General features: G+C 43.2%; 5 protein-coding genes across 20 annotated transcripts in view; 2 read left to right on the top strand and 3 right to left on the bottom strand.

Moving 5' to 3' along the window:
- Window positions 1-12: 12 nt before the first annotated feature.
- Window positions 13-1518, top strand: Sf3a2 (splicing factor 3A subunit 2). The gene is made up of 2 exons (XM_077411925.1): window positions 13-736; window positions 901-1518. Exons 1-2 carry the CDS (start codon window positions 191-193, stop codon window positions 1177-1179), a joined length of 825 nt encoding a protein of 274 aa, XP_077268051.1. The 5' UTR covers window positions 13-190; the 3' UTR covers window positions 1180-1518.
- Window positions 1460-3929, bottom strand: Rpl27a (ribosomal protein L27A). Its single transcript, XM_077411929.1, has 6 exons — window positions 3738-3929; window positions 3326-3389; window positions 2717-2814; window positions 2242-2391; window positions 1804-1936; window positions 1460-1599 (listed from the first exon to the last, which is right to left on the bottom strand). Exons 1-5 carry the CDS (start codon window positions 3912-3914, stop codon window positions 1808-1810), a joined length of 618 nt encoding a protein of 205 aa, XP_077268055.1. The 5' UTR covers window positions 3915-3929; the 3' UTR covers window positions 1460-1599; window positions 1804-1807.
- A 458-nt stretch (window positions 3930-4387) lies between these two features.
- On the bottom strand, window positions 4388-13962 carry Liprin-beta (liprin-beta 1). Of its 8 annotated transcripts, none has more exons than XM_077411864.1 (13): window positions 9678-9865; window positions 9423-9608; window positions 8476-8690; window positions 8195-8343; window positions 7748-8102; window positions 7428-7589; window positions 7234-7365; window positions 6964-7135; window positions 6202-6497; window positions 5946-6122; window positions 5458-5829; window positions 5284-5380; window positions 4388-4762 (listed from the first exon to the last, which is right to left on the bottom strand). In XM_077411864.1, the coding sequence occupies exons 2-13, from the start codon at window positions 9508-9510 to the stop codon at window positions 4719-4721; spliced, it is 2259 nt and encodes a 752-aa protein (XP_077267990.1). In that variant the 5' UTR covers window positions 9511-9608; window positions 9678-9865; the 3' UTR covers window positions 4388-4718. The 8 variants fall into 8 exon arrangements, with proteins under 8 accessions (XP_077267990.1, XP_077267989.1, XP_077267991.1 ...); XM_077411863.1 differs by having other exon boundaries at window positions 5180-5380; window positions 9678-9864; XM_077411865.1 differs by having other exon boundaries at window positions 5180-5380; window positions 7057-7135; window positions 9678-9862.
- On the top strand, window positions 13303-20708 carry LOC143900478 (uncharacterized). Of its 7 annotated transcripts, none has more exons than XM_077411884.1 (6): window positions 13303-13440; window positions 15470-15687; window positions 15784-16015; window positions 16247-16515; window positions 16601-16936; window positions 17138-20708. In XM_077411884.1, exons 2-6 carry the CDS (start codon window positions 15512-15514, stop codon window positions 17631-17633), a joined length of 1509 nt encoding a protein of 502 aa, XP_077268010.1. In that variant the 5' UTR covers window positions 13303-13440; window positions 15470-15511; the 3' UTR covers window positions 17634-20708. The 7 variants fall into 7 exon arrangements, with proteins under 7 accessions (XP_077268010.1, XP_077268005.1, XP_077268012.1 ...); XM_077411879.1 differs by lacking the exon at window positions 13303-13440 and adding an exon at window positions 13523-13662; XM_077411886.1 differs by lacking the exon at window positions 13303-13440 and adding an exon at window positions 13523-13662 and having other exon boundaries at window positions 17162-20708.
- Window positions 20709-21475: 767 nt separating this feature from the next.
- The window catches only part of Wgn (Tumor necrosis factor receptor superfamily member wengen), a 29872-nt gene continuing 24558 nt past the window's right edge, over window positions 21476-26789 (bottom strand). For all 3 annotated transcript variants that reach the window (XM_077411906.1, XM_077411904.1, XM_077411905.1), the window contains one exon: window positions 21476-23384. In XM_077411906.1, coding sequence (XP_077268032.1) covers window positions 23161-23384 — 224 coding nt within the window. In that variant the 3' untranslated portion in view covers window positions 21476-23160. The remainder of the gene's footprint in view (window positions 23385-26789) is intronic.

Below are 26789 nucleotides of genomic sequence, written 5' to 3' on the forward strand. Positions count from 1 at the left end.
GAGAGCGAAACACCAGAAAACAATTTATCACGTCAGATCCGTCTAGTAATATTGTGTGAACCGTGATTGTGTAGTTAAAGCAGTTAAAGTGAGGTTATCTGTATTTACGATAACTCGCTGACGAAGATACGCGTTTACAAAGAGGGGTTTTCATCCTCCCGTCGACGCGACACACTTTCGGCGAGCAAGAATGGACTTCCAGAATCGGCCGGGCGGCAAAACCGGCGGTGGCGGCGTCGCCTCCTGGTCGGAGAGCAATCGCGACCGCCGGGAGCGACTCCGTCAGCTCGCCCTGGAGACCATCGACTTGAACAAGGATCCGTATTTCATGAAAAATCACCTGGGCTCGTACGAGTGCAAACTGTGTCTCACCCTGCACAATAACGAAGGCAGCTACCTGGCGCACACGCAGGGTAAGAAGCACCAGGCCAATCTGGCCAGGAGGGCCGCGAAGGAGGCCAAGGAAGCGCCGCAGACTCTCGCGCCGGAAAAGCCCCGGGTCGAGCCGAAGAAGTTTGTCAAGATTGGTCGACCTGGTTACCGAGTCACCAAGCAACGCGATCCGGAGTCCGGCCAGCAGAGTCTGCTGTTTCAAGTGGATTATCCGGAGGTGGCGGACAATGTAATACCACGACACAGATTTATGTCCGCCTACGAGCAAAGGGTCGAGCCACCCGATCGCAAGTGGCAGTATCTGCTGTTTGCGGCTGAGCCATACGAGACTATCGCTTTCAAAGTAAGAAAATACTGCTTTCCTTCGTTTACTCGCTGAATATTTTTAAGATTATTCGTCCTATAAATGAGTTTGAGTGATTAAGATAGAAACTACTGTTTGCCTCAATTTAATATAATATAGAAATAGTGTGAAAGCCTTTACTCACTGTCAATAATTTTATATAGGTGCCTAGCAGGGAAGTGGAAAAGGCAGAAGGAAAGTTCTGGACTCATTGGAATAAGGACACGAAGCAGTTTTTCTTGCAGTTCGCATTTAAGAACGAGAAGCCGTCTGTAGGCAAAGTACCACCACCGCCGGTTCCCTTGATAAGGCCAGGACTGGGTCCGATGGTACCCGTACCACCGCCTCCGCCCAGGCCGCCGATGTTCAATCCAGTACCACCGCCGCCGGCTCTCTTGGCAACTGGAATGCAAATACCTCCTCCACCACCTCACTTAGTATAAGGAATCCGACGGAACGAGATACATCTATCATAATGAATCTTCCTTTAAGATAATGTTGAGCTGTATGCACAATAAAAACTACAGGCAACAGAAACGGGCAATAAGGAATAGATCCAACGCGTCGGAAATTCTGTTCTTGTTGCATTGCGGCTTTCATTATGCACAGGGCTTTACTGTTTATATCTTCGCTACATATTCGGTCTATGTGTCTATGTAATAATATAGAATCTATTTATAAGAATAGGACAACTTGTGAGAAAAGCACGAGAAACGAGATAAATGTGTTTAAAAAAATGTATTTATTCATCATTTTTATCGAAATACATCCTCCACAATTTACTCTTGTAATTGATCTTTAATTCCACACGTTTTAGTGAAGCTTGAGTACTTACAGAGCATACGTTTATGGAAATTGATATTCTGAAAGCAAAACCATGTAAGTTAGCATCTTGATTGTACAGTCTCTTCAAGGTATTTCACAAAATTGTTGATCAGAATACAACAATCTACACTAATGCACAACTTTCGTTGAAACGTTGTACAGTTCTCAGTCCGCCCGTTACGGATCATCATGAAAATAACAAAAAGGTACCGCCGAATGTTCGAAGAAAAAAAGGAACGTACTCGATTATGCGCACAAAACACATGCACCACCAACTGCCTTGATCTTGTCCTCCGCTTGTTTACTGAAGAATTTAGCCTTAACGATGACAGGCTGCTTTGGAAGGCGTCCTTTTCCCAGGAGTTTGTAATATCCCTGAAAAAAGTTAATATCAATCGGTAGATGTTTTATGTGCTAATATATAAATGCAAACTTTTAAAGTGATTAAATTGTCTCGTTTAAGCTTTATGATTATATATATATATATATATTTTTTTTTTTTAATTTATATATATATATATATTTCATGATCACGATCAGAATGCAACACTCTACAGTGTATACAAGTGTTGTACAGCACTTTTCAGTCCGCCCGTTGCAAATCATCATATATTGGTAAATATAAATATTTAAAGAATATAATTGTATGAAATTACAATTAAAAAAAGTCTACAACTTACCGCTTTCACGAGATCGATTACGGGAGCTTTGCCTTCCACATCTTTGTACTTCAATCTTGTCTGTTCGGAGACCAGGGTCCACAATTTGTCTAGATTTATAGTAGGGCACCATTTGGTGTTGCGTCGTAAGTGATAATTCCTCATACCGAGCTGTAAAATAAAAAAATATTGGTTAACAAGATACGAATTCTTGACAGTACGTTTATACGGGTTGAAAATTATTCAGATTATACAAATACAATCAATGTAATTCAGTTCGCCGGTGAAAATAAAGTTCTCATCATCTGATAAATACATAAAGCCTGTTCGTTTTCGCTGCACTTCTGAACTAGTGCAATAAGTTAGAATGAAAGAAAATATATTATATTTGTTTCATTCTAACTTATTGCACTAATTCAAAAGTGCAGCGAAAACGAACAGGCCTGCTAGTCCTTTTTATCGTACAACATCGTATAGAGTATAGACGTATTCCTACCTTTCCGAAGTAACCGGGATGATATTTGTCGAAATTTATTCGGTGATGGTGCATACCACCAGCATTGCCGCGACCACCAGGGTGCTTCCTATGCTTGCCTGAAAAATGCAAACAGTTCAAGAAACCATGTACAACAGTATATTTTTTATGTGTTTAATGGAGCAGAAAAAAAATTAACTATTTATATCAAAAGTGAATTTAAGACAAGAGTAAGGGCATGTTAGACAAATAATTATATACACAAAGAAAATAAACATCTTTGATTCGATCAGAGATTCAATATTTGCAAAGAAATATTTTACGTCAATAGAATTTTGACCTCTTCTTTTAGAAAAGACTTCAATATGATTGAATTGTCACGTTTAAAAAGTTTATGATTTCTTTTCAATATTTTATTATCACGATCAGAATGCAACGTATTCTACAGGGATATAAGTGTTGTACGCACTTTTCAGACCGCCCGTTGCAAATCATCATATAAATGAGAATTATAAATATTTGAAGAATTTTAATCTTAAAATAAACATATATCGTGCTACGTTTGTTAACTAGTACACGCTTTCATTTACTTTATACACGTGGCTATAACAATATACTGAGCAAACATACCGACGCGGCCGTGGCCATGGCTCACGTGTCCACGCAGCTTCCTCGTCTTCTTCTTGTGTGTGGACTGAGCGAATATAAAATATGCAGTTAATAAATATTAATAATTCAACTAAGAAAATTGCGAGTAAAAGTGCTCCAATTGTCAATCGATTCGAAGATAATCCCAGGTAATTTCCGAAGAAATCTAAAGTAAAGTCATCCGACGTGGAATAGAAATTGCATAGGCATAAGTATACGTATAGGTTAACGTTATCCGCAAAAATTTACATTCTTTTCGCGAGTGTAATAAATGCAGAGAATTATCCGCGATTATCTCGATCGTGTATTTATCGCAAATAAACAATTAACGGATAGACGATGTCTCCGGAATTGTTAGATTACTCTGGAGATACCGCAGCACAAAAACACTCACCATTTTGGTGAAGCAACGAAGGAATCGGATCGGATCGGAAGGAAAAGAATCGCCGCACTCCCGCAGTTCTGCCAATCTAAATCCATCAAAATTAAAACGTAAGATACACTGCGCATGCGCGCGGTGTACCGGAAAGTTCCGCGACACAGTCAATAAGATAGATTCTCGACTTATCATTTGCTGCAAAAAATTACTTGATTTAAAAAAAATAGTAAATTTTTAAGAATATTAATTTTTTTTAGTAAACTTATATTAAAATCATATTTAATTTAATGATGATAATTCTTCCTGTATTTCATTGATTATTATTATTGTTTTAACAGGTCATATAAAATAAGATGTATCTAAAATTAGACACACATATAACGATTAAATAATGTATTAATGAAACAATGAACAAAATTATAATAAAATTAATTGATTGGAAAAAAAATTTAATAACAAATAATTATAAACATTATTCTATGATTGTAGGAAATGTGAAAGTTACAATTGCACGCAGCTGCTGTGTCGCATAAAACTGCGATTCCGTTTTCTTTTTAAAGGTAAAGACAATAATTCTTTAATTAAAGATAAGCAACAGATAATTAATTGGATACTACGTTATTCTTACACGAGAATTAAAAATGGGTAAAGATAAATGTAAGGAATAGGAATAAATTTAATGTTTATTTCCGATTTACCTATACCTATACATAATTTAATGATTCGTAGTAAAAATATTATTCTCTGTAAAGCGGTTAATTTTTATCAAATCTTTTAGTTACGGCGTTAATAAACCTTTGGCGGTGATCGGAGTTAGCTCTCGTTTATGCGATTTCTCATCAGAAATGCACATTTCGATGTGGCTATGTATTTTACGTTACGGATAACTGGTCCCAGGTGATTCTGGTGTATTTTCGCGCGTTGTCTCAGGTTGTTTGGATATGTATATATCCATTGTTTTACTATTAAAATGTATCCTTTCGCAATTCGTCCATTTCATATGCACCCTATAATTCTCCTTTGCCCAGTATCCTCCAAGTCTAGAAGGCATAATTTATTTTAATCACATAAAATTGAGATGTAGAAAATATAAGATATTCGAAATGGTTAATAATAGCGCCATATATAAGATGCTCTTGTAAAAAACTTTTGGTAAAAAGAAAAAGTATTAATTATAATGAAGAAATGAATGAAGATTGGTAATAAGCAATATATTGATGTAAAAGTTACGATGGAAGCTAATAGAATTTTAATTTAGAGCTCAACAATATATTTTATATGGAGATATATAATAATCCTTATATCTCGTTTATCCAAGATGCATATAAAATCATGATAATAGTATTTAGCAAAAAATAGGCTTTTCCACAAATAAAAATATGATTTACACAACTTAGAAAAGTATAATCTTATGATCATAACACGGTCTTTAATATCATTAGTCGAGTTAGACTTACAAGTTAGTTTAGATGATTACCCGAATGAAGCTTTAATTGTGGTTAGAATGTGGGTGAGTTCAAGTTAGGGCTGCCCGGTGTTGACGAGGGCGTTGATGGGGTACCTGGTGGCGATGCCTCCAATGGGCAAACCAAATTGCCGAAATCCATCTCGTTTTTACTCTTCTTGCGTTTCAGCGTGAATTGAGATTTCTTTGGTACCTTGGATAAAATTTTAAATTTAACCATCATTTACCATTAAGAAATATTAATGAGATAAACGGCATAATAAAACGCACTTTTAATCTAGCGGTAAGCGTCAGTGGAACGAATCCGAGTGTGGTCTCCATCTCTCGCTTTTGTTGAACCACCTCTCTGCCGAGAATTTGATTAAAGTGCGTCGTCAGGTGTCTACGGAGTAGAGTCTTCGCCGGTGGAATGCTGAGCAACGCGGCGAGCAGCTCGGAAGTAAATCGACCTTCGTGGATCATTAGGCCCCCATGAACGCCGGAGCCGCGCATGTTCGGCGCATATTCCGCGAGATCCACGACTCGCAGCCACTCCATCACACGATGGTTCGTCCAGAGAGTTACGTTCGTACCATCGGCACCATTTCCGTTCACGGATCTTCTTTCCAAATTGTCAAACTCAAAGTTCAAGTCTCGTAAAACCTACACGATGTACATCGTTTCAAATATTGGCTCCAAATTTATGGTCTATATATCATATATATATATAGCATCTGAATATCAGAACTTATAAATTATAATTATACATTGTGAAGTACCTGAATTCCACGTCTTAAGCTGGCGGCGTGCAACTGTGCGGCCACTCCGAGGTTCAAAAGATCCTCCGTAGTCAATCTGTGTAAAACTCTACCATCAATCTTGGCGTTATGGAAGGCTTCTTTGTGTTGCGGCAGTCCGATATCGTCTAGCCATCGTAACACCGCCGCATTATCCATCTGCGAGATATTGGACAGGATCTTCACTCTCAGACTTTCTCAGATAACTCGATAAAGTTATAACAAAATCGATCGCAACCTTGTGAGAACCGAATAATCCAACGCCGTTGCTTCGCTCCGATTCGATGGCATAAAGCAACTTTTTCCTGTGCAGAGCGTTCTTTATGTCCAACTCTTTCTCCAGTTGAACCTGCGTGGCGTCGAGCAGCTTCGATCCGGTGGCACCCCATCGTCTCAGCTCGCCGGCGTAGCATTCCAGACCAAGGCGAGCCAACCAATCACCGATCTCCTCCATACCGAGTTCCGCGAGCGGTTTCGGTGGTGGCAATTCCACTTGCGCGCTTGCCTCACTGACCATGATTTTCGCTTCTTCCGCTGTGATAATAATATTTGTATAAACACGTACAACTCTTTACATATGTATGTTAAATAATGACAGGACCCTTGCATTAAGGTGAAATCAATACGACTCTAATCCTATTTATGTTATTTCTTCAAATACTTGTTAAAGCAGTATATGATTAAATCAATAATCTGTACTTTGGCTTCATAAAATTTCACAGCAATCAAGTTACGAAATGAGGAGAAAGCACCTTTCAATAGTTGCATATTTATGGAAATTAATTCATACTGTGAAAACTTAAACAAAATATTTATTAATGATAACGTCCGAATTGGTCCGAATGCATGCGCACCAGCCGTGAGTGGTTTGCAAGCAACTTTTCAATTAATCGCAACAACATGCTGTTATTCAAGTCGATTAATATTGAAATACTATGTATAGAATCGTTAAGAACTTTTAAACATGACACCGCATGCTTAGATAAAAATCGATCGGAACCTAGAAGAGGAGCGGACAGACATCTCGCAGAGACTCCCCTAACAGCCAAAGGTACCGTTGTATGCGCTCCCGAGACTAAATTTGGAACCTTACCAAATACAACGCCTTTCTTGGACGTCGGTGGCCTAGGAAGACTACTATATTGACCCGTATGTCTGCTGAATCTTTCTCCCTGTGAACGTAAAATTGCTTGGTAAATTTTATCGTGGCATTCTATGGTATAGCAATATAAAACTTTATATTATAATAACTGTTAAAATATATACTAACATTCGATAAAGGACTTGTATTGCGCAGCGACAGATTTTCGTGCTCCAAACTAGCTTGTCTGAGTTTCATTTCGGACAAGGAGGTAAGAAGCTCCAACTTCTGCGTTTCCAAAGCGCTTCTTGATAGAACTTCCTACAAAACGAATAAGCATGTGAAGCTATAAATCTATCATATAAAATCACAAGATATTTTACCGTCTGCAACGCTTCTTCCATTTGTCTCAGAGTATCTTTCTTCTCCTGAAGTACGCTCTCCAGCTCTTGAATCTTATTCGATTGTGCGTCGACTTGTTCGGATAAAACTGACACTTCCATATGCAGTGCTCCACGTTCGCTTTCCAATTTTCTCAATCGTTCCTGAAAAGCAAATTGATAAAACGATCATTAATAATCTTATTAGTAAAAAATTTCACTATTTTAAATTTTATTATTAGAATAAGAGGATTAAGGAAGAATTCACATTTATGGTACCACACAATCGGAAGTTTTATTAAAAGTTCTCTCATACAGTATACCTCGGTCTTGCTATGATAATTATTTATGCACATATTGCTTCCGCAGTGAAATTGTTGCAGCGAGCAGTAGTGACGCGGTCTATCCCTCTCGTGGCAGATCAGATCGCTATGAGACATAGCTCTCTGATCGCGGTCCACTCTACTGCGGAATCTGCGTCGCCTTCTGTCCAAAGAACCGGCGCATCTCCCCGTTGAGTTTACCGGCAAGGATGTCGTACTGTTCGTCCTGCTACCCGCGTGTATTTCTCGCTCCTTCGCGAATATCGGATCTTGTTGCAAGTGACAAACGTGCGGATAATGAGCGACGTTTCTCGCGTGTTCCTTAACGGCGTGATGTGCGAGCTCGCTAGAAACGCTGTCGGTTCGTAAGGATCGATAGCTTTTAGAAGTCCATTTAGAGAGATTCAAACGGCAATATAAAAGTTAGGATGCTGTACAAACAGTGACCTTGAGCACGGCATCGCACAGAGAGACGGAAAACTTCCCAGATGCGCAGCCGACGCCGGGCAGATATTAGCCATACCGTTGGATACCGCACAGATGTTAGGTATACTCCCTTGAAGCGCTATCATCTTAGCATAGCCGAGTAAGCAAGCCTACAACGATATTATCAATACCTCGGCGAAAGATAGTTCATTGACATTTTTTATATAATCACATTTTACTAATTGGAATATGTAAATACGAGTACAACTTCTTTGAACTCGATTTCTCTATCTTAAGTCTACCTGACACAAACACTCCTGAGATCGGTAGGCTGTCTGGCACGCGATTGTCGGCTCGGATAAATCCGGCCTGATATCCCGCGGATAATCCTCGACGTACTCGTCACCCACGTCGGAATTCGTCGACGTCCCCGACGAATCGTAGCCCTCTGAGGGCGTCCATCGGCTGTTCCAACGCTTTATAGTCGACGCCGCGTCCGACGAGTCCGACTGCGAACCTGAATTTAGATACGGTTGAAGCTTTTTTTAATCCACGCGCACGAGGGGTTCAAGAGGTCTCTTATTCCCATCAGCGGTATCGCGGTGAATCTTCGAAGATCGTAACGCGCCGCGCGCCGATCTATTTTCCGCGTTCCGTACGGTGGCCTCGAACGTGGCGTTTACTTTAACAGAGATTGAAACAATAATCGATCCCGCGTACTATACCCGTACTCGAAGTATGAGTCAATGAACGTACGTGCCTCGGACGGTCAACTGCGGTCGGCGCGCCCCGCGGTTAAGGCAATCTATTTCGAGCGTGCCATTTATTCGGGCTCCATCAAAAGCATAACTCCGGTGCACTGGCGAGCCAGAGCGAGCCAGCCAGCCAGCCGAACGATTTTAGTGCCGAAGCGCGACGAGTTTCGCGAACTCGTCTGTCGGACGTCTGCCAAGTTATATCGCGCCGTTTAATTGAAACCGCTCGAGTGTCATGGCTTGGCTTTCGTGAAAATCGTAAACCGAAGAATTATATAGCATTCACGTTGCTTTCTCGAATAAATTTCAAATTCAATTGAAAATATAATATAAAATTGACTCGCTCAAGATGTTTTTGATTGGGGCGACATAATTATTCAAAAGATAAGTTTTGATTTAATTCGCGTAACAGTTCCGTACTGATTCATTCTAATTCTTCAATTTCCGTATTTCGCTGACGTCACGCGAGATGGAAGAAAGGGTTGAAGAGAAACCTTTCGCTTGTCCCTTATCCTCTTCTTCCATTATGGGAGTGAGATCCTTTCGTTCTCCAGCAATACCGTCGCTCCAAGTGTTCTCCATGATGAATTTCTTTCACGCTGTATTCACGTTTTATTCCATTCAATTGTTGCGTTTGCTTTCCAGTTGAGCTCAGTGTGAAACACATTACGGTCTCATGTCTGGTTCAGTGACAGATGTATTAATGTCAAGATACTTTTTCCAATAAAAATTACATTTCTATCACCTACTTTCTTTCACGAGGTCACCGTTATAACAGATACTTCGTATAACGATGTTGCCGGACACCGTGTACCGTGCAAAGTGCATTCGGGACTCCGATATCGGCAGGTTTGTACACAATCGAACGTTATCTCGGTGAAGTGCACTCTCGCGCTACCAGTCGCGGCATCGTCTCCGCCGAAACTAAAATTAACGCCATGAAATCCTTCGAGAAGAGCGGGAGAGAGTACGCAAAGGAGGAAGAGAGAGAGGCGCAACAGCAATTTATAAATAGATCAATGTCCTCTCTTCTCGTTACCTATGAGATCGCGGTGATTTTCTTCATCTCTAGCTATTTAAACTCGATAAAAAAAATGTTTCAAACATCAAGTCACATAATAAGACGTATAAAACTGTAACTATTATCCTCATCTCGTTATAACTTAGCGATTTAAAGGTAAAGATCGAATCCCATATAACGATAAAAATTATTATGAATTATAATATCGTACTTACAGGCGAGAGAGAAACTCTATCGACAATTCTATATTCATATAATAAACGCAAACTATTACAAAGTCAGACGTCCGGATGTACGCGCGGACATACGTGACCGGTGTACGGCGGCGATCAAACACGCGCGCGAACACGTGCGCGTCGACGCGGCCCGTAGTACCGGATGCACGCAGCGGACACCACACGTGTTCTTCGCACGTCGACGACGTTCGAGCCGGTCGCGAAACGTTCCCGTTTCCGGAACGCGTCGCGTCTTGAAGAGCGGAAGCCACGGAAGGGCAAAATTCTGAGGAGACGACGCGCTCGTCCTTCGCTCACCGACGAGTGTGCGAGCGGCATAAAGATCACAGATCGCTATCTGTCTGTCAGCTTACCGGCTGCATCCATGCTAGCAGGACGTTCTGGGTGACGCCATCGGGCGGCGGGGGTGGCATTGGGGCGCTCTTTATCGCGGTCACAAGATTCCTCGCTGCCTCTTTCACCGAGTTCTTCCATTCCAAGCTGCTCTCGGCCGTGCTATCGGCACAAGCACCTGCAAATATATTTGCAATATAATGACCGTAGAGAGCGATCGCAACATCATTTGAGGATATCAATCGAGATTTAGTGAAAGAGTAAAATGGACCTATAAAATTTGCGATTCAGAATTTACTGTACTTTGAACATCGCACTTGAAACGGATATTACAAATTGTAAGCTTGCCTGATTATCAAACCGAGTATTTTTTAATCTTCTTTTGAATGAAACAAAATCGCTAGTATCTGTCTCTCTTTCTATATTTCTCTTAGAATCGCGTTCTGATAACGTACTTATAGAACACAGATATCTTCACGTATCCGTAGATGATACGCTACGTGAATGATACATCCAAACTTGATATCTCTATATAAATCATATTTGTACCAGAAATAATGTCGTCCATCTGGAGCAACGCAGCCTCCAGCATCTTGCTCGCCTCGTTCGAGCTCTTTGCCAGGAATGTCGATTCGCCCGCCTGCGCCGTCGTGCCGTTTCTCTCCTCACCTTTGCCCATCACTTAACGCTGCAAGAGAAAAATTATAAATTCTTATTTTTCCGACGCAAAAATCCTTCTCTAAAACTCGATGTGTCAACGAGACGCGGGACGTTTTTGGATGTTACTGCAATCGAAACGATTCGTACGGCTTTCCAGACGACGTAAGCGCAATGCAACGTCGGGATGCGCGGTGTGCACTCGCATCGGGATATAATTGTGCAACATATTCAGGACCGCCTCGTTAAGTAATCTCGAAGTACGCGGGTGATTATGCAATGATTTTAAATTATACATTTTTTTTAACTTTGCTCTATATATAAAATTAAAATTACATCTAATCGAAGACGAGCATTTGTTTGAGAAAAATTGATTTAAATAATTCTCAATTGAATTTTATTATCACCATTTTTAGATTAATTTATATCTGTTTCGAATTATAGCAAAAACTGGTGTATATTCGAAAGCAACACTTGGCTATTTTTTTTATTAATTTTGTTTAAAGACATTTTAAAAATAACAGATAATTATAAAAGTAAACGGAGAACAAGATATTAAATTTTTTTTAAATAAATCGCAGTAAACCGCAGGTTTCTAAAAGCAATGATTCGTGAAAGTATTTTTAATCTGTATATACCTTTTTAACCGAGTTACGAGACATGAATTCTGAACTCATTTTTGTGCCGAATTTGTCACTCGCGACTATTTATAGAGAAACCTAGAATTTTTTAACAATTGGACTCAATTGTCTCTGTAAAATCAGATGTTTTGATCATAAATAAAAAATCGGCTCTAATCGAAAATGGAGCTATATGATATCGCTTACGTTGAGCTCAGGATCCATCGTGGAGCACTCTTAACAGATGTAAAACGGACATTCTTATCAGCGATAAGGCACGCGAATTCGATGATCGATCGCGGAAAAAACACAACGCGAACGTGTACTTAAAGAGAGAAACGGGAGGACCGTCGAGATGCAAAGAAGAGAGAGGAAGAGAGAGAGAGAGAGAGAGAGAGAGAGAGAGAGAGAGAGAGAGAGAGAGAGAGAGAGAGAGAGAGAGAGACAGATCGAATCTCACGGGACGATCGTTCACTCCGATCTTACCGTAGCGTTTCACGATAAGAACGATCACCAGAGAACCCACAGATTGTGGTCAGAATCGTCAAAACAACGACAATCGCGCGATATAGGAAATAACATGTCAATGACGATCAACAGGTAACCGGAGAGCAACGCCCAACACACACTCCGCGCCACCATAACACATACTCCGTCACTGTCACTGTCTCTGTCTCTGTCTCACACTCTCTTCATTCTCTCCCTCTCTTTTTCTTTTCTCCGTCTTCTTTGCTCCATTAATCCTTCTTCGCGAGCACAGCTGCGCCGACCGCAAGTAAATAAATTCGTCCACAAATTATCTGCCCGTGTCTTCTCGATACGTTCACTCGTAAATCAATACATTAGACAAATGTACTCCAGATAGTCGAATCTGTCGAAAATAAATGTCACTAAGTATCCGCCGTCGGCTTCGTCGGCAGAATGCTAGCAGGAATATCATAGAATATGTCAACGGAACGCAACAGCAGATTGGCCGCAGAGAACAAACCGTCTGCAGAATAATTATAATCTACCGTTTCGTAACCGTTGAAAAATTTAAATATGAATTCTATTGGTTGCAAAGTGACGGACATTGCTCGGTTTCTGCTGATAAACCTGATGGGCGTACCGTTAACATCTCGCTTACTATGCATTATACATCACATCGATGTTAATGCGACCATATATGAGATAGATGCTGAAGAGTAGAGTCCTAATCAGGCGACTCTAGCTCAAATTAATCTTCATTTCTCTACGTCTCGAACGATTCGGCCGTCTACTCGTCGCAGCATTTTGTTCGAGAAATTAATACGAAGCGTATCGGCGTGGGGATGCGAAATGGGTGCGACTCGGAGAGAATTGCAGATTACCTGTTTACGTCAATCGGGCACCGTCGACCTGCGGATGTTGGCCGCACGTTCGATAAACATCGGCAAAAACGCACTGAAATACGAAAAACGAGAGGAAAGAGGATATCGGTTCGCGCCGGCGTTACGATTACACCTGTAACGACGACCCTCGTCTCCCGCGCGAGACATAACCAGGCATAACGGAAATTCCGTCCGAGTAGAAGTCAACAAACAACGCAGTTGCACCACGGTTGCACAATGCATCACGCGGCGAGGCGGAGTGAAGTGCACCGCGAGCGCGAGAATGTGGAGACGAGGTGAGGTGAGGTCAGGATCGGAGATCGGAGACTTCGGAGTCGCAACTCCGCGGAATCGATACGCGATACGCGACAAGATCCGCGATCCGTGTTTTATCGAGAAAACAATCCTTACGCCAGAGCCAGAGGAGACGTCACGCGACAGCGCGCTGGAAGGAGATCGCGTCGCCCTCGACGACCCGATTTCCGATCTCCTCCGTTCGCGGATGAAAATTCACGTAGGTGGGTTTTTTAGGTTAGGAATCGCAGCGTCAAACTCCGCGGACCGTCGCCGTCCGCGATCGCGCGTAAACACGCCGTCGTACGACGAGACGAGCCGTGCGTGACGTTTGACAGGTCAGCGGAGTCGAAACGCGCGCGCGGTACCAACCTCAGGTCGCGCGAGGAGGTTATGTTCGCGCGCGCGCCCGCGCCCGCGGGCGCGTGGTCGTGGTCCCGATAGTCTCGATCACGGGTGATCACGGGGGTCCGGTGCAACGACGTCGGACGTCGGCGCGACGTCCGTCGGTCGGTGAGCGCGCGGAGCCGCGGATCGGTCGGTCGGTCGGTCCCGGTTGGCAGCAGTGCCGACATCGGCGAGCGCAGACGAGCGAGAGAAGTGCCGTACGGACACCTCGTCCTCGGCCTCGGCGCTTCCGTTCCGTTACGTTTTACTTGTGTGCGGCCGCGCGCGGGGAGGGAGAAGGAGAGAAAAAAATAAAAGTGTCAGGGAGATGCGTGTGCGGCTGCGGCAGCGGTCGTGAGTGTCGGGCGGCCCGCGAGGACGAGCGAAAATTCCGTCGTGGCGCCGAGGAAGGTCCACCCGCGGTCCCCCCCGTGGAATGTGAGTAAGTGGCCGTCGCAAAAAGCCGTGCCGTGAGCGCGCGAGCGAGACGCGAGAGCGAGAGGTGTCCCGCTGGCCCGCTGTCCCCGTTCCCCGTCCGTCCGTCCCGTCGCCCCCTTCCCGTTCCCCTTGGCCCCCTTCGACCCCTCCTCCCGGTTGCCAATCATTTTTTTTTTCCTCTCGCCTCCCGCGCCGTCGTGCGCGCGAGACCGCCAGAGACTTTCCGCGGAAAAGCCGCGAAAATTACGTCACGAGTGACGGATTCGGTCGAAACTGGGACAAAGTGCAGTGCACTCTGGCATTGCGCTTTACCACCAGGTGTTTCTATGCCGTAATCTTCCCAGGATTGGGTAACACTCCGTACCGTTGCACCTTGCTCTCCTCGCTCGAGGGACACCCCTCCTCGGAGAGTGTATTCTCGCGGTTTTCACGCTCTCTCTCTCTCTCTCTCTCTCGAGCGCGCGCGCTTGGAAATCGCGAAACGCGAGCACGGGCCGACGGAGCGGCTTGACAGAGAGATATTACACGGTACACGGGTGTATCGGACATCGGGCCACCGCCGTCGCGCCGCGGAGAGAGAGAGCTGACAGGTAAAGGTGGCATTCGGGGCGCGCGCGACGGCGCGAGTTGCGAGCCGCGGACGCGAGCTCGCGCGTAAATACGTCACGTCACGGTGGATATACACGGTGAGGACACGCACTCTCTCTCTCTCTCTCGCGAAGACGCGCGACGAGAGGCGCGGGCCTCGTTTCTCCGCAGAATTCGCGAGTGTCCCGCGTAGCGAAAAAAACGCGTTTCTGCGTCGCGTTACGAGATCCCGGATCCCGCACGGCGACGTGTCCGTGGCGCGAACGCGGTGACGATGAACGGGTCGACGCTATGTAGGGCACGACGATATCGGGTCGGGTGCCCCGAGCGACCGCGGCGAGCCTCCCGTTCGCTCGGCTCGACGAAATATGGAACGCGAAGCGCGTCGGACGATCGATCCTCGCTCGCGGTTCTCGTACGTTAGCGAGAGGCATTTGTGATTCTATTTAAACGGGTTAAGGTTGTATTTAAATGGGCGAGCGGTGAGATCGGTGCTCCCCACTTGACGTTTGGAACTGTCGGAGCGGTTGTGTAAATTCTACGAGTATAGTTGTCCGCGGTGTCTGCGTTTTGCCAGCCAGGAATAAGCTCGACTGATCCACGCACTTGTCGTCTTAGGTTAGATGACACGGACTCAAGGTAGTCCTTCCGCCTGGTAACATGTCGGATGGGGTTGACGGTGGTGGTGGGGAAAACGAGGTAGACTCCCATTCCTCTTCGCAAGCCGAGGCCGGAGACTCTTCTAATCACAGGGAGGAAGAGGCGTTAGATCCCGACAACGAGGCCGCTCTCAATACAAATTATGACAGCAGCGATGGGGCTGTTCCCGCGTTCAGGTGAGATTGAGATTTGTAGCTTCGTGTCGGACAACAGCCGGCTGGAATGTGTGTACGTCTCTTGGATACGCGTATCTGATTCTCTCAATTTCGTAGATGTGATAGATGCGACAATTACGAAACTATAAACAAGACAGCTTTCTCCGCTCATCAAGATCAATGTCTGGCGAGCGGCGAAGCCGGGGAGAGCACCGAAGGTATAGAAGGGACGGAGAACGATGGGGATGGAGAGGAGGGTCATTCGGGGATCAGGTCTCGCAGAAAGATGTTCGAATGCGACGTCTGTAATATGAAATTTTCAAATGGAGCTAACATGAGACGACACAAAGTAAGTACGGAAAGATTGTACGGCGGAAAATCCTTGCGTTGATGCGTCGACGCGTTTTGGTTAACGATGTGTTACGCCTTTTTTTTAGTCGCTAAATATAAGAATGAATCAAATTTTTGTAAATATATAATCTGTTTTCCGTATCCTGTTGACGACGATTTTCTGTGCTCGATGTATATACGGTTATCTGCAAGCGCAATTGACCTACGGTATCCTCTTTTTATCTTTCAGATGAGGCATACGGGCGTGAAACCGTACGAATGTCGGGTATGTCAGAAGAGATTCTTTCGGAAGGACCATCTTGCGGAACACTTTACGACGCATTCAAAAACTTTGCCGTACCATTGCCCGATATGTAACCGAGGTTTCCAAAGACAGATCGCGATGCGCGCTCATTTTCAGAACGAGCACGTTGGTCAACACGACATGGTCAAATCGTGTCCTCTCTGTAATTATCGCGCGGCAACCATGAAATGCCTTAGGTTGCACTTCTTTAATAGGTAAGTTGCGTGCCACTTTCGGGAATTATTCGAGGAAAGTATCGCGTTGCTCTCCTATTTCACGTATACCTTTTATCGTTCATAGACATGGAATAGATTTAGATAATCCAGGACCAAATAGCTCTACGTCCATAATGAATAGTTGCACGTCTGGGGAAGCGATGCCTTCGGCACCTCTGTCCGACAGCGGGGACAGCACTGGCAACCGTTCGACCGACAACGCCACGCCCCCCATGCATTTCCTTACGCCCCACGTGGAGATATCCATTCCTTACCCCGAACAAGCTGCCGATCAACGAAATCCGAGTCCTGCCCCGTTGAACGGAGACAGCCCCAATAGTCCGCAGAGCGCTGACAGCAATAGCAACGCGCCGAGCAGTAGTCATCGTCAATTATCTATCAATAGCGGTACCATTCATAGGTAAGCAAATGTAGGTCGCGAAATTTATTACAGCGATCAATTGTTAAAAGTTATTGTAAACTTGTGTGATTTTTATACGTTCGTGTTATTTTTATCGCTGATCTCTACTTGACTGATAAATAAATAATGTATGTTGAATAATTCAAGCGTTAAATTAGAAATGCCGACAATTAATTGCGTTCCGAATCACGTAAATTACAGATCGGATTTTCACAATTTTCTTAGGAACGTAGGCGGAGGTGACGAAGCCATTACACCTTCGATCTCCCTGATACCCATCAAGCAAGAGCCGAATAGCAACGGTATGGACGACAGCGGAGCGACGTCGAGCAATCTACCGTTGCCGTCGCTGATCAAGGTGTCACCGTTGAAGTCGTTGCTGCGCGACGATCTACGTCGCAAGTTATCCACCAGCTCCACCAATAACAATAACAACGGTAGTAACAGCGGTTGCGGTGGCGGCGTTAATTCCAATCCACACTCGAGGGGCGAACCACCGACCTCGACTAGGCCAGATCCTCGCACGAGCGGCCTCCAGTGTACCCACTGTCGCATCACGTTTCCAGATCAGACGTTGTACTTCCTCCACAAAGGTTGTCACAGCGAGAGTAACCCGTGGAAGTGCAATATTTGCGGGGAGCAGTGCTGTAATTTGTACCAGTTCAACTCGCATTTACTGAGCAAGAGTCATCAGTAGCTGGGAGAAGAAGGCAGAGAGCTTCTTTTCTTTTCCTTCTTCGTTGAACAAGAAAATATATATAAGGTAAAGGTACCAATACCCGGACACTTAAGCGTAAGAAATGTACCAAACCTGGATACGTATCTGTGTCTGAATACCTTTAAAAAAATATAAATTTATGAAAATAAACGTTTGGCTATTATAACTGAAGTTTCAAACTACGAGAAAAAATACTTTTATCTTTGATTTTAATTCGCGTTATACTTATAAATAATAAAGGTGTCCGGATGTAGGTACATGTCTGGGTATTGGTACCTTTACCTTACGGCAGGAGATTCGGTACGTATGTCGTATGTAACGTACGTTCAGTGTTCATTAGCATGAAGGTATAAGTATTTTCTGCGACGTGTTCAGACATACTTCTCGCCAAAAATACTTTCGAAAGCCGCAAGAACGCGCTTGCCGAAGCATGACGGCGAGTCAACTGTAGATTGAATTGTAAATTATTCTTAAGAATTCGCGAGAGAGAGAGAGAAAGAGGGGGGGGGTATGTCTGCTCTTTCAGAAAATAATGTACAAAGCGCGACAACTTGTGCCTTTCCTTTAAAAGAGAGAAAAAGGGAGAGAAAATTGCGAGATAAAAAAAGAAATTGCCAACACACTCGTCCATCATGCTGTTATATTGTACGAACTATCCGTCCATAGGGCTTTATCGAGATATTCCGAGCTCTATCATTAGTCTTAAATTAGTAAAATAAGTATAGAAATGCGACGGGGCACGTCGCAAATCGCTCCGTTGATAATTGCGAAAAGTAATATATATACATACATATTACATAGCTATATGTACATACAACATATAGCTACGTCGTACTTTTATCGCGAAAAAGTACATTAAAATTTCAAGTAAATAGATAGAGATTTTAGTTGACGCTGTGCGGTTTGGATGCTTAAGACAAACGCGACGACACGGATATGGTTCAGTGAAAGTCTATTTTACAGACACAAAGAAAGAGAGAGAGAGAGAGAGAGAGAGAGAGAGAGAGAGAGAGAGAGAGAGCATTTAATATTGTTTTAAGGCCAGACTGTCTAAGGACAAAGAAAAATTTATAGACAAAAAAGAAATTTATATCTATATGCATAGGTTTAAATATTTAAGACTTATGTGCGTAAAATTTATAAATACCACGAATAATCGAAGAGTTTATCCTTCAGTGACTCCCATGATTTGGATTTCCACACAAACTCAAGAAGAAATGACTGTTGAGAAATTTTACAAATTCGGAAGAGAATTTGAAGGATCCGAAGCGTTGCGTTTGTCAGAAGCACATTGACGCGGCGTATATCCCGTATCGATACACGTGGATACCGTTGGATCGCGACGATTTCTCGGCTGTGACGTGGTCAATACCAGCGGGTATCGTCGCGAGTTTCATTTATTCTTTCTCCCTTAGATGGGAACGATGCGTCGCATCAGTGAAGAACCGTGGAGCGTGGATGTACAGGAAAACAAAAGCTAGCCGGGCGTGCGTTATTAAATATTAACACGATAGGGGGGCAAGTTCGAGAGGTGTGACTTTTAGCCGAAGGCTCGTACGTACCCGGGCAGGTATCTCGATGTCCATTCGCTTCGGCGAAGGTTATCTCTCTCCGCCTTTCTCGCCTTTGATCCGATAAATATTTTATATATAAATATTTGTACAGAAAAAGTATTAGAGGAGAGAGAAAGCACGAAGGGAAAAAAATTGAGATAGCATATACATATATATATATATATATATATATATATATATATATAATATACGTAGAGTCACGTACATAACAAACAGCAGACAAATACACACAGATATATGTATACACGGATATTTATATAAATATAAATATATATATATAAATATGTGCCGTCTCACGCAATGAGACGAAGAGATACACGTACACGCGGACACTGCTGTAAATGGTTGTAGTTATTTAAATAACTATTCTGTATATCGCGTAATATTTAATACGATTATAATTATTTATTAGAATCTAAGTAATTTATTATTGCTTTGCATTCCAAGAGGACCGGAAACCACGGGACTATACGATTAGATAAGCGAATCTCTTAGCGTTAACGGTGCTTTTCTTAACAGATGCCGATGCCGCGTTAACATGATTCACAACGGGCGAATTTTCACGTGTAAAAAAAGAAGAAGGAAGAGGAGAAAAGGAAGAAAAAAAAGAAACGATGAGCGCGTCGGGAGATCCACCGGGCGGATCTCGCGCGTAAACGAATGCAACGTACACAAATTATTACTATCTTCGATCGATATAACGTATTTAAGAGCTGTCGCGAAACTACCACTATTTTGTACGCAGGGCACGTATGTTCATTATTAGGGACACGTTAATTCGTCATTCGCACTTTCGATCCTTATTATTAAAGCATCATTGACGTACAAATCTTTTTAGATACCTTTACAAAAGAAAAAATAATGCGCGCGCCTGTCGTACTCTCGTGCGGCTCCTCGGGGCGGAATCGTGAACAAAAAAAAGTGCCTGATTGGGAATAATTCATCGAGGATAAAAGAAAGTGTTGCGTGTATTCGTGCGAGAAGATGAACGGAAGAACTTGGTCGAAGAGAGAGAGAGGAGAACGGAGGGAGAGAAGAAGAGAGCGAAAGGTGTGATTTAAAAATACTGATATACAGGACACAGGAGCGTGTGTTAACCCGTGTTCACCGTACGTGCTTACCGCTTTAGCGTATATAGCGACGCCTTTACACTGTGATCACGTTTACAAAGAAAATAGTCTTAAAGCTAGAAGATAGACGTAAAGGTATATATATCTTATAGGGCAAGCGAGAGTACGACGGGCACATCCTTGAGTGTAAGACAGGCGTTTAGACACCCACGGACAAGCAACCCACACCCACCTTGTCCCCCTACCTCTCCCCCTCCCACAATTTATTTATACATACGAATAAAGATATATTTAAATCGATAAGAAAATGGAACAAAAAAATATTGTTGATGTTACTACGGTGTAATGGGTACAATCTAAATACACGAATATTATGTATATAAGGAATAGAACGGAGAATTTTTATCGTACACGTCTTATTCTCTTTCTTTCCGGCTCATCACCAGTCTCCGGTTTCCCCGCACTAGATAGAATCCAGCCTATGTGCGCACACGTGATAACACGCGTTTAAGCTCGCGATTTACGAGCTCTATTGCCTCGTCGTGGATCTTGGTAATAGTAATGTGCGCAATAACTTTTCGGTAATAATAGCGACATTGTACATGTGTGGTAAAATTAATTGGTCCATATCTCTCAGCACTTATATTAGGCGATGTTGTTTTACGCATGGTGTTCTAGAAATAGCGGTTGGTAGTATCGCGTAATATACATATAGCATTATATTTGTTCTGTTGACTTAATACTTATTAGCAAAAATAACGAAGGATAATTTTCTACCTACAAATTTTTTTAAATAGAAGGGTCTTCGCGCGAAAATTAAGATTCAAAATTGAATGAAATGTCGTTCGCGCTTTACTTGAAAGGAGTGAAAAACAATCTTCTAAAGCTTCAGTTAGAATATATTCAAAAATGAATGACAGAATGTCCGTTTGTGCTTCACTAAAGTCGAACAAGTAATTGGACTAGCAAGTTTACAAGAAATAATAGCCTTGTTCGCGTTCTTGCATCCTTCCTGAAGAAAAGTTGACTCTTCGATATAAATCTCACATCTTATCTAAATTTGGACGTCCTACACATATATATTTCGCATACGCATCGTTTACCGGATATCGCAAGATTCCATGCGTTTAGTCCCCATCGTTTCCGGGAAAGAAATAAAACAGCCCATCGATGAATATATGTTATAATCTTACTTTATTGCTTGCGTTATCATGCGTGTATGAATATAGAAGCGCTTTATATTACAGTGTTCGTCGCGTGTTAAAGCTATCGGAAAGAGAAAGAGAGAAATAGAATCCCTCGGACATACGGCCGTGTCGTTCGTTGCTCGAGTCGCGCTCGAGCGTCGGGACACGGCGCGGGAGATAGGTCGCCTCCTCACGACGGTTTTATTAATTCGTCAGAGAGAAATAAACAAGAAGAGAACAAGAGAAGTCGCACCTATATAAATCTGACCTGATCGCAGCGACAAACTTTCAATTTGTTCGTTACTATTGCACTCTCTCTCTCTCTCTTTCTTTTATATAAAATAATCTCGGTTCAGTCACACCAACGATGCTGGACAACTAACTGCTTTAGAATGACTTCCCTAATCGATCATTCCTCGAATGATCAAATTGCACCGTCCAATATAATCATCTAGATGTCGTAGCACCATTTAATAATATACACATCTTGTTATTATTGTCTAATTGAAGTGAGAACGCGGGAATTTACTTCTGAGATATATAAAGTTGTAATTAATGGATCGCGCGTTTAAATCAAACAGAGGAAGTTTGACTTATATGACTTAAATTCTGCGGGAAACTTGACGAAGATTCGTTCGATCTGAATATAAAAGTGCATTTTTGAGGATTGATCACATCGCGATATTGGTTATTGAATTATAACATAAGTTCAATAAAAAAAAAAGAAAAAAAAACGGAACAAAACTAATTATTTCCTGTAGTTTTTTGGATGCTGAATACGACCCTGTATATTAAATTGCTCTATCACGTCACAGCTTGGAGAAATTTGCAGTTAAAGTTATAAAAAAGCAACTTTAATTGCAAATTTCTTAAAATTGTAACGTGATGGAGCAATTTGGAAACCGCTGAAACGGAAAGATTCGTATTCAGTATCAAAAAATTATATAGAAAATGTCTATTCTCGTTCTGGTATTCGGAAAAAAAGTCATTTTACGTTGAACTGTGTAATAAGGCAATTATTTCGTTTCCCCATTCCGGTAATTGTAATATGCACCGGAGAGAGACAAAAAATATTTAGTCAATCGAGAGCAAACGTTGGCGCAGCCGATCGAAAGTGAGTATTCGATTGCCTGGTTGTCGTAACAAATTACACTACATTATACACTTAACAATATCGAGTTACAAAATTGACGCAGTTCGGCCTAATGCTTAGCTCCCGTTCCTCCGAACGTGCTGAATCCTCCGTCAAAGATGGACGAATTGAAGACACAGCCGACAGAATCTGATTCTGCAAGATCGTGTCTTTCCACGGAAAAAAACTACAAATTATACATATATAACGCGAGCGTGAAATTAATTTATACGTTAAAAAAATTTCATAATTTTCATTTATCTCGGCGTCTCAGAAACTTTCCTCCTGAGTTGCTTCCGCTCGCGAGGATGACTCGAAACACGTTCGGGAGGCGCAAAAACGATTCTGCTAAGATATCCCTTATTAGATCCTCGTTGAAGGATCCTCGCGGAAGGAGCGCCGATTCCGGTTAGTTCGGGCGTTCCTTCGTGCAAGGACCAGCAAGGTGACACTATATAAATTCGTGAAAATGTGGCGCGCGAACACCCCGAGCAACGGGGGTCTAAGGGGATCTCCCGGATGGGAGGGGATCTACCCCCTCGATCAATCGGCGCCCTGACTCGTCTTGTGACTGAGAATGGTCTCAATATTACGCTGAATCCGCGCGATCTGCGATCGCTTACTCCTCGGCGTCGTCGTGCTCCCCTCCTCGATGTACAAGTTACCGGCCGCCGCCTCCGGCCAGCCAGCCGCCGCAGCCGCCGCCGCCGCCGCCGCCGCCGTTGCCGCCGTCACCGTCGCCACCACCGGAGTCTCTCGTTTCCGGTCTGCAAGCAGAGTAAACGAATCCTCACCGGGTCCGTCGGTCAAGCGCGAGCGTAGGGAGAAGAGGCTCTGCGTTTCGAAACAGGGGGTCTCACGCACACGCGATTTGCGTCGCGCGGTTTGTGATCATATTTATATAGGAGGAGATAGAGACTCTCTTACTCTACAATTGTACGATTCAAGCGAACTGATCGAACTCGGAGAGTTTTTCGAGAAAAGAGAAAAGGAAAAATTGTCGCGCCGCGTTAATTTGTCGTTCCTATAATGCGACTTGGAAATTCGAGTTAATTTAGAGCCGATGCGATATAGCTGACGTAATAAATATAAGTAATCGAAAAGGGAACCGTGTTGAACGCGAAAAAATTATCTTTGTAGCACATTTGGATATCGGTACTTCATTTAAGCGCCTATATACAGTTGTAATTATCAAGGAATCTCTCCGTCAGATAAAACATAATTTGCTCGTTTGGGGAATCTTCCGAAAACTCGAAAAATTAAAGCGTGGACCCCGGCGGCAATCAGGCTCGAAGGAACGGACGCACGCGGGACGCGCGTCACGATTCGACTCGCGTCGGACGCGCGTGTCGTATGTATTTCGGGAGCACCGTGTACATCGCGTTACGCTTCCGGTAGCGGCCGGTCCACATATAAATACAACTTCCGAGGCGTGGGAGCGCAATGAAATATTCCGCCGGGGGAAAAGAGATCCCCCGTCTCGCTTTCCGGCCGAGAGCGTGGCGTATATATTGACGCGCCGCGCGCCGGCCGCTGCTAAAATTGGCGACGGATTGATTTTCGGGCTCACGCTCGCGCGGCTTACGCGCGTCAAACTCGAAAATGCAACAAGGCGGCGCGCAATGGCGAATTCGGTGGCTTCGAAAGCCCCCCGAACCGCCCTCGCGAACCGCGGCACGATGCCCCCCCCCCCACCCCGCAGAGCGCGGAACGACTCGTTTTAGGGTCTTACGAATCGCAGCATACGGATATGTCACGGTGGAAAATTTCAATGATGGCAATTTTGCAACAATCACACAATAGTAAAGTTTGGCGTTTTGTTCTCTTTTCTTTTATCCCGTTTAAGTCCCTTCAATTTTTCTATTTTGAATTTCTTGACTCGGCTCTCTGGTGTTTCTGGCATTTACGCGCCAGCGTGTAACGATGGCTATCAGTACGGCAAAAGTAAATATTAGCAAGGTATATAAAGCTACGAAGTGAACAATATTTCTTTCATGCAGGAATGCAAACTTAAACTACTTTTCGATTTAAGTGATATATCTCTTTCACTTATATTTCCATTATATTTTCTTTATGAATATAAATATATATGTAAATATATTCAACAAAAAAATATATATATAGGAATATATTCTCATTCATGAAATATTGTATATATTCATATATATTCCATTTGCGTAACATTTTCTCCATAATCCTTTTTTGTCTATTATTTGTATTTATCGTTTTTTCTATTATCTTCACACAAATAATTGTCAGTTTTAGAAGAAACGGGCAATTCAACTGTGTATAACATATTAAATGATAGGGAAATTGTCCTTTTACACAATTAAAAATTCATGCTTCTCCTAAAATCCTGTAGGCTGGTAACATAAAGCTAGAATAGAAGAAAAGAAAATAAATACAGGTAATAGATGAAAAAATCAATAAATACGAAAATCTCACGCAGATAAAAAACACAGTAAAAGAAAATAAAGAAAAATCACTAAAAACAGAAAAGAATATATTTGATTAATTACGTATATCTGTCTTCTTTTTTACAATCCTGCCCATTTGTTGGCCGTCGTTACGTATACCGAGGCTCGACGATAGACTGAAAATTTTCTCTCACGCACGCGAGAGAGCGTGGGCCTTATAATCTGCTCAATCTAATAAGCTCGACTTTCCGGCAGAGAATAGCAAACAATCTCGCTCTTGAAAAAACACTTTAACCATTTACCGTACTATCCCGTATAAACCGTGCTTATTATCCACAAACCCGCTGGCGCTGGCGCGACTTTGGCGCGCGCTAAAGTTAGAGCACGGCGTGCGGCGCGCGGCGCGCGACGTCAAGCCGAGCGCCGAGCCGAGCCGAGCCGAGCCGAGTCGAGTCGCGCCGCGCGGATGAATGAAGGCAGCTGGCAGATAAACGTCCGAACAATCGCGTCATTTTGTTTTCGCGCGCGAATAAATAATTCTCACGCAGCGCTATAAGCTCTTGTCTCGTCCCGTCCCGTCTCGTCTGTTTTAAAAATCCGTCCGTCTACTGCAGACTGCAGACTAGCGCAGACGCAGCCACACCGGCCTCCCAAAAATATCACGCGGCGTGGTGCGAGCGCATGTTGAAAATCAGCGCTCTGACGTAACGCACGTGCGCGCGTCTGCCCGCGGCGATCCGCCGAGCGGCCGAGAGATTTATCACGCGCGCGGATGCGACGCGGATTTTATGGAAGAGCGCGGCGTCGCGCGTCGGTTTCGCCGAAGCCCGAAGGTCGGAACTTAACGCGTCTCGGAAATTCCGGTAAAAGTATAATTCATCAAGACGCAAAGCCTGACGCGCATTTTCAGTCTTATGAGACGCGCCCGAGCGTTTAATTTTGCATGTCGCGGCTTAGGAAAGACTCTTTAGTTTTCGTTAAAAAAATTAAAGCTTTAATTTATTTAAGAGTGAAATTAAGATTGTGCGTGTGTGTGCGCGCGATTGAGAATGTTTATTTCCCAATCGAGGGGAAAAAAGATGTTTACACAGGAAAAAAGAATATAATTCTTGATTTTTTTAAATATTTTTAGTTTCAACGTGGATAGCTTGAAATGTGAGATATAAATTGCGTTAAGTGAAGAAAACTTATTTAAATGGTCACTTTATATAGTTTCAACCAAGAAAAAAAGTTGAGACAAAAAGTTGAGATTCTTATAAGAAGATTATATAGATTGTTGCGTATGTACGAAACAATAAACGCATTAATTTGAGTACACACATAAGTTTTGATTTACACTTCTTTTTTTTCTGTGTATAGGATGTATAATAAATAATCCTGCAAGTCATCAGAATTAATAAACTCAAAAGGCGATAACAGCAAGATTAAAAAGAGATCCATATTAATGAAGATATAAATAATTATCGCATGCGTGCTCGCCTATTCTTCTCTCTGTATTCGAGACCCCCGGTCCTCCTTGCCCCCTCCCCCCTCCTCGCGGCAAAAATGCGGAACGTGCGATATTACGTATTATGCAAATATCGCGTATCGTAGCGGAAACGAACGCGTAAAGGAACAATGCGCTGAATGAAAGCTCGATAATGAGCCACGTGCCGAGTATGTGTGTCAACGCGGAACCTCTCGCCCTTCGCCCGCCACCTCCCGCATATAATCCGGCACGCATGGAAACCTTCGTATATACCGGAAGATACGTCC

This window comes from Temnothorax americanus, unplaced genomic scaffold, assembly GCF_048541705.1.
Source record: "Temnothorax americanus isolate GAGA-0224 unplaced genomic scaffold, ASM4854170v1 Scaffold3, whole genome shotgun sequence".
Taxonomy (NCBI): Eukaryota; Metazoa; Arthropoda; class Insecta; order Hymenoptera; family Formicidae; genus Temnothorax; species Temnothorax americanus.

Bases quoted from the DNA above. Each gene is read 5' to 3' on its own strand.
- Sf3a2 (XM_077411925.1), top strand. From the start codon at position 191: ATGGACTTCCAGAATCGGCCGGGCGGCAAAACCGGCGGTGGCGGCGTC. The intron at 737-900 runs GTAAGAAAATAC...AATTTTATATAG, and splicing joins ACGAGACTATCGCTTTCAAA to GTGCCTAGCAGGGAAGTGGA.
- Rpl27a (XM_077411929.1), bottom strand. From the start codon at position 3,914: ATGATAAGTCGAGAATCTATCTTATTGACTGTGTCGCGGAACTTTCCG. The intron at 2,815-3,325 runs GTATGTTTGCTC...TGCATTTTTCAG, and splicing joins CCATGGCCACGGCCGCGTCG to GCAAGCATAGGAAGCACCCT. The intron at 2,392-2,716 runs GTAGGAATACGT...TTTATTTTACAG, and splicing joins ATCCCGGTTACTTCGGAAAG to CTCGGTATGAGGAATTATCA.
- Liprin-beta (XM_077411863.1), bottom strand. From the start codon at position 9,510: ATGGAGAACACTTGGAGCGACGGTATTGCTGGAGAACGAAAGGATCTC. The intron at 7,590-7,747 runs GTATACTGTATG...TTTGCTTTTCAG, and splicing joins ATTATCATAGCAAGACCGAG to GAACGATTGAGAAAATTGGA. The intron at 6,123-6,201 runs GTTGCGATCGAT...AATATCTCGCAG, and splicing joins GATTATTCGGTTCTCACAAG to ATGGATAATGCGGCGGTGTT.
- LOC143900478 (XM_077411884.1), top strand. From the start codon at position 15,512: ATGTCGGATGGGGTTGACGGTGGTGGTGGGGAAAACGAGGTAGACTCC. The intron at 16,516-16,600 runs GTAAGTTGCGTG...TATCGTTCATAG, and splicing joins AGGTTGCACTTCTTTAATAG to ACATGGAATAGATTTAGATA. The intron at 16,937-17,137 runs GTAAGCAAATGT...CGTAAATTACAG, and splicing joins AATAGCGGTACCATTCATAG to ATCGGATTTTCACAATTTTC.